The following is a 6,000-nucleotide window of genomic DNA, read 5'->3' on the forward strand; positions in this document are numbered from 1 at the left end:
CCCTGTGGCGTACATTAACTCAAAATCAGCTCTGATCTGTTAGGGTTATGGTCTATGTCAGATCTGTGTAGGCTCTATGTGTGTTCTATGTAGCTATAATGTAGCTATAATGGCTCAGTTTCTGTTTGCCTGGCTCCTACCTCAAGTGCCCTGTCAAAGAACTCGGAGGCCAGGTGTAGCAGAAACCAGCACTTCTCTAGCAGTGAGATCCGGGTCTAAGTATGGTCTATGTAGCTCTATGTATACTCTATGTACCTATAATGTTTATGTAGCTATAACATCTCCTTTCTGTTAGCCATCCTACCTCCAGGGCCCTGTCAAAGAACTCTGAGGCCAGGTGTAACAGGGACCTGCGCTTCTCTAGCAGTAAGACCAGGGTCCTCCAGGCATCGCTCAGCGAGTTAGCCATGGCCTCGTACACCTCCCCTTCATTCTCCTTCTTCTCCTCTGCTGTTCTGTCTGCCTCTTCCAGCAGAGCCCACAGGCCTGCCTCATGTTTCTGACAAGAGTAAAAGGATCATACAAAAAAAGACAGAAGTCTGTAAGATATACGTGGTTCATTAAAGTATCTTCTCTGCATTATACAGACATCATTTTTTTGGATTCTCCTTCATGTTTCTGACACACAGAGGAGGCATTTTTTTAGAACACTGCCTTGCACTGGGCTGGTACCAATGTGTACATATCTTACTTCATGATTGTTGAGTACAATACTGATATTCTCTGATGAGGTCACGTTGCTTAAAAAACATAAAAATACCATATTTATACTTGTAAAGCAACATTGTTAATGGAGCGATTCATTTACATTTTGTTCAATTGCACGATTGTAAGCTACACATTTAAAATTATATTCATAGAAGTTCAAAGCCTTGCTCAATTAAAAGCAGTGGATGAACCAACAACATGTTCCATCCCATATGTAAATCTGTCTTGGATCGTTTTGTGGGAAAACCTCTCTTTAATTAGAGGGGTTGTTCAAAGGTCTAAATCTGTAGTAACTCTGATGTCTTACTGAAGATGACTGGAGATATTCTGCCTCCTTCACATTGGAACACATGTGATAATTAAACTAATTCCTAACCTTCTATTTTGGAATCCTTATGGTCAATGACATAGAGTCCTGCAACTGTACATTCAAATCAATAGAACATTTTCACTCGTGCATAATCACAATAAGGAGCTGAATCTCCTTCTCATTCCTGAACAAAGTCTTTCTGTGGCATTGGGACAATATGAGGGCTAAAATCGTACATCTGATTGTGATTTAATAGAATTTCCATGTGAACAACAAGTCCCTCTTTTTGTGAGAGCTGGCACCGATTAGCAACAGAGTTCTTTTTTGCAAATGCAATCGAAGGGCAGTAACAGCTAAATATGTTGGGAACCATCTGACCCAACATTTAAATGTATAAGATCAATTATTCACATGCTTATGCCAATATTGTCATACTTGTATAAAATAAGATGGAACATGCTCAGCCCTCAGCCATAACTAAAACACCTGACAGTAGGTGGAAATAGTGAATGAGTGCTTGGCACTAGGAATGAATGGCCTGGATCAAAATAGCCATTGTGCAGGAGTCTATAACAAGGCCGGGGAAAAAAAGCTTTGAGTGGAAATAATATAAATCAATGTTGAGAGGGCTGCTGTGAACATTTCAACTTCCACCCAAGCTGAGGCAATGAAAGTGACTGAAATAGTTCTCTGAAGTATCTCTGAGAGAAGAAAAGCATTGATGGTGTCTCAATGAGTTATAGTCAAACAAGGCCGGGACTGAGGAAGCTTTAATCACAATCTAAATGTCACCACAAGTGGCATATAACTACACTGAACAAAAATATAAACGCAACATGTAAAGTGTTGGTCCCATGTTTCATGAGCTGAAATAAAAGATCCCAGAAATGTTCCATAAGCACAAAAAGCTTATTTCTCTCAAAGCTTATTTCTCTATTTGTGCACAAATTTGTCTACATCCCTGTTAGTGAGCATTTCTCCTTTACCAAGATAATCCATCCACCTGACAGGTGTGGCATATCAAGAAGCTGATTAAACAGCATGATCATTTAAAGGCCACTCTAAAATGTACAGTTTGACTATAACTGATTGGGTTTCATCAGCTGTTTGAGCATGTTTGGGATGCTCTGGATCGACGTGTACGACAGCGTGTTCCAGTTCCCGCCAATATCCAGCAACTTCGCACAGCCATTGAAGAGGAGAGGGACAACATTCCACAGGACACAATCAACAGCCTGATCAACTCTATGCGAAGGAGATGTGTCGCGCTGGATGAGGCAAATGGTGGTCACACCAGATACAGACTGGTTGTCTGATCAAGCCCCGTGTAGCTCAGTTGGTAGAGCATGGCGCTTGCAACGCCAGGGTTGTGGGTTCGTTTCCCACGGGGGGCCAGTACGAAAATGTATGCACTCACTAACTGTAAGTCGTTCTGGATAAGAGTGTCTGCTAAATGACTAAAATGTTAATGTAAAATTAGGGCCTAATGAATTTATTTAAATTGACTGATTTCCTTATATGAACTGTAACTCAGTAAAATCTTTGAAATTGTTGCATGTTGCGTTTATATTTTTGTTCAGTGCAATATGCCCAATGGGCAGCTCATCCTCATGGCCCAGCATGGTTTCATTCGAATGTCAAAATAGTGACATATCAATAATAGAATAGCGTACTTATGTCACCTGAGCTGACATATTAGTTGTATGTCACTTGTATGTCACTCTACTGTATTTCTAATGAGATTATTACCTTGAGTTTGATCAGGAGCTGCTGGTGTTCATCCAGCAGTTTCTTTGTTTCATCCTGGTTGCTGCCGATCTCCAGCAGGTTTGGATTGGCTTCAGTCAACTGCAGCTTCACCAGCTCCCCACACTACAGTATAAAACACAGACACACACACAACAAAACACACACTCAACCTTAGAGGAGATGTTTGTTTTCTCCCTTTTGTTTTCAGTACATACTTATTACCATATTTTAGGAGTAAATGGACTGTCTGCATCAATTAATGTACTACTATGTATCAAAGACTCATCCAAGTTAGACCAGCAGGATGCAGAGGTCTGTTTGTGTTTCCCTGCCAAGGCCATGGTACATGTTGTTTATGTTCCGACTGTGAGCAGGGCAGGTTGGTGTAACATTATACCTGTGAACACCCACATGGTCCCCCTGTGAATATCACAGTGTGTAAACACCGCATGGAAATAGGTCTGTCGTCCGCAACGTGGGGCTCCTTTTCCACTATACTGTCTTGTCCCGGGAACACCTTCAGTTCTTGCGTCCCAAATGACACCCTATTCCCTATGTAGTGTACTACTTTTGACCAAAAGCCCTATGGACCCTGGTCAATAGTAGTGCACTATATAGGGAATAGGGTGCCATTTGGAACAGATGAGGACAATGTCAAACCATTAAACTGACTTAGGAATTCCTTTACTGTAATGACTGTTACTGATACCTCTCTGGGTGACACATTAACTCCTAATTATCTCAAAGTCAAGCTTTTCTGTAAAGTGTCACTCTGAACGTAAAAAGCACCAACAGCCGTGGCTGTAGCCTATATGACAGTATTTCTACATTGTGTCTGTAGTGTATGCTAAACTATATGTCTATAATGTCTCAAGTGTGACATACATTGGACATTTGAATAGACAATACAGTAATTGATTTGTCAATGATGACGTGGTGGTTACAGTCAAAGAGTACACATGGGCATTGCGAGGATCACCAACAACTGTTAAGCGAAATTACAAGATGTATAGGTGTCTCAAGCGTCACAGTAGCCTATGTTGTCTCAAATGTAAGGAATAATTTCACTGAGACAATAATTGATTTGTCAATAACCACGGTGGTTATGTGGTTCCAGCCACAGTGTAACTATGTCTGTGTTAGCTATAGAGATTATTTCTTACTAGGCATGTTTTGCTCTTTAATCATTGCATGCCTTAGATTGCAGCCGTGGCTGTGGCAGTCACTTTAAAGGGGCCTCGGAATGCAGGGGCACGCCGTCCCCTTCACGACCAAAAGTGGTCAACAAAATTGGTGGCAGAGGATACAACAGAGGACAACAAACATCTCTCTCTTTTCAAACAAAACATAGGCTTTTCCTTCTCGATTGGGAGCATTAATCATATTTGAAAACCGTCTCCTCGGTTTCTGTGTTTTATCATATCTAATAGCTTGTGCATTTGAACTTTCCCACGCATTTAGAATGTATTTCAGACAGATATGTCGGAGAAAAAAAATATTAGAAAAGTAAACTTTTAAAAATATGCCTAAAATCTAATGTCCATTGTCTTATCACTACTGTGGGATAGCCCTACAGGGCTGCCTACATGTTGAGATGTACATGGTGTTAGTATGTGAGGCACTGATATGGTTTGGCTAGGAAATATTCCTATAACTTAATGGACAAACAGAGAGAGCTATTGACATCTCAGGACACTAGCTGAACAACGTGGACTATGTGAGCTTGTGACATCATTGACAACATTAAATGCCTTTCTCTGGATACATCCCAAATGGCACCCTATTCCTTATATAGGTTAGTGCACTACTTTTGACCAGACCCCTGGTCACTGTAGTGCACCATAAAGGGAATAGGGTGCCATTTGGGATGCATCCTCTATTAGCAGCAGCACTTTGGAAAGAAAGAGATCGATGGATGCAGATCGCTGATCACTGTGAGGTCAGTGTCTGTCAGATTCAGACAGATCAATAATCTAGCCTGACACTGAATTATAGCCAGTCGTTGTTGTTATATCGACATAACACTATGCTTGTAAAGATTGATCCTCTCCATCCATCATTTTAAAGACTATTCCGTATTTCTAAAATGATCTAATATTTTTTTTAGGTGGCCTGATCAACCATTTCTGACCAAAGTAGAGTTCTGAGAGGCATACATCCAAGCACTTCTTATAACAAGTTCTGTTCACCTGAGATATCTACAAACGTGAGAAGAATAAATGGGTTTTATACAGTGCTTTTCAAGGACCCAAAATACGTTTAAAATGGCAATTAAAGACAGCTAAAGACAACCCAAAGACACAACTAAATAATATTTTAGAAGGTCGGTACCTTGAGCACAGTAACAATAATCTGAGAGTCACCAGCCTGCACGGCAATAGTGCTGATTGTTGTTGTGGCAGCAGGTTGACCTCCAGTGTCACCTTTGTTGGACATTGTCTCCCCCGTCCAAACTTAACTTAATAAATTTTACAGCCTCTACTGTCCCCTTTCTTCTCCCTGGATCCTGAAAATCCTTGTCTGTCTCCTGTTCTCTCACTTCAGTCTCTGGGGGCTTCAAAACTCAACAGCAACAGTCCTTCAATATTTCCTTTGAAGATAGAATGACCAAACAAAAACCAGCTGTAGAGAGTACCCTCGGTCCCCTTGTCCAACAGGTGTTATAAAATCCAGTTCCATTGAAAGGTGTATGTTTCATCAGCGGTGTTCTGTCCCCGTTCCACTCACTCCAGTCCCACAGCCGAGCCACAGCACAGCAGAGCCACTAGCTTCAATGGACTAACTGACGCTCAACAGGCAGGAGAGACAGAGCAGAGAGAAGTTGACAGGGCAGAACACGGCAGGCCAGTGTATTAAAAATAGAAATATCTACTAGGATTATCACACTGTGCTGTGTTGGGAGCCATTTTGACACACCCCTAGTTTGGTGGCTCTGCTCTACTCTGGTCTATCTTCACAACCCTCCCCTTTCCCTGCCTGCCTCTCTCCCAGTCCCACTCGGCCCCTCTTTATCCTCTCCTGCCTGCCATCCCACACAGACAAATCCCACAAAGGCACCAGTCCATCCATGGAATATCATATCGGTAGGCCTATCTACTGTATCTTCCAATAGAAGGGAAAATATCCTGTGAGTCGTCATAGTTGGACACATTTATTATCTTGCTCCTGTGGGTCTGTGAATACGTTTTTCCATTGGTGTCCCCTCTACAGCCAAAAGCCAAGAACACTTCACA

General features: G+C 41.7%; 1 protein-coding gene across 4 annotated transcripts in view; it reads right to left on the reverse strand.

Annotated features, from left to right (window-relative positions):
• LOC121536981 (coiled-coil domain-containing protein 141) overlaps positions 1-5,582 on the reverse strand; it is a 39,554-nt gene extending 33,972 nt beyond the window's left edge. For all 4 annotated transcript variants that reach the window (XM_041844681.2, XM_041844682.2, XM_041844680.2 and 1 more), the window contains exons 1-3: positions 5,099-5,582; positions 2,768-2,890; positions 305-499 (exon numbers count right to left, since the gene is read on the reverse strand). In XM_041844681.2, the coding sequence (XP_041700615.2) occupies positions 305-499; positions 2,768-2,890; positions 5,099-5,203 (423 nt within the window). In that variant the 5' untranslated portion in view covers positions 5,204-5,582. The remainder of the gene's footprint in view (positions 1-304; positions 500-2,767; positions 2,891-5,098) is intronic.
• Positions 5,583-6,000: the final 418 nt, after the last annotated feature.

This window comes from Coregonus clupeaformis, chromosome 23 (assembly GCF_020615455.1).
Source record: "Coregonus clupeaformis isolate EN_2021a chromosome 23, ASM2061545v1, whole genome shotgun sequence".
NCBI lineage: Eukaryota > Metazoa > Chordata > Actinopteri > Salmoniformes > Salmonidae > Coregonus > Coregonus clupeaformis.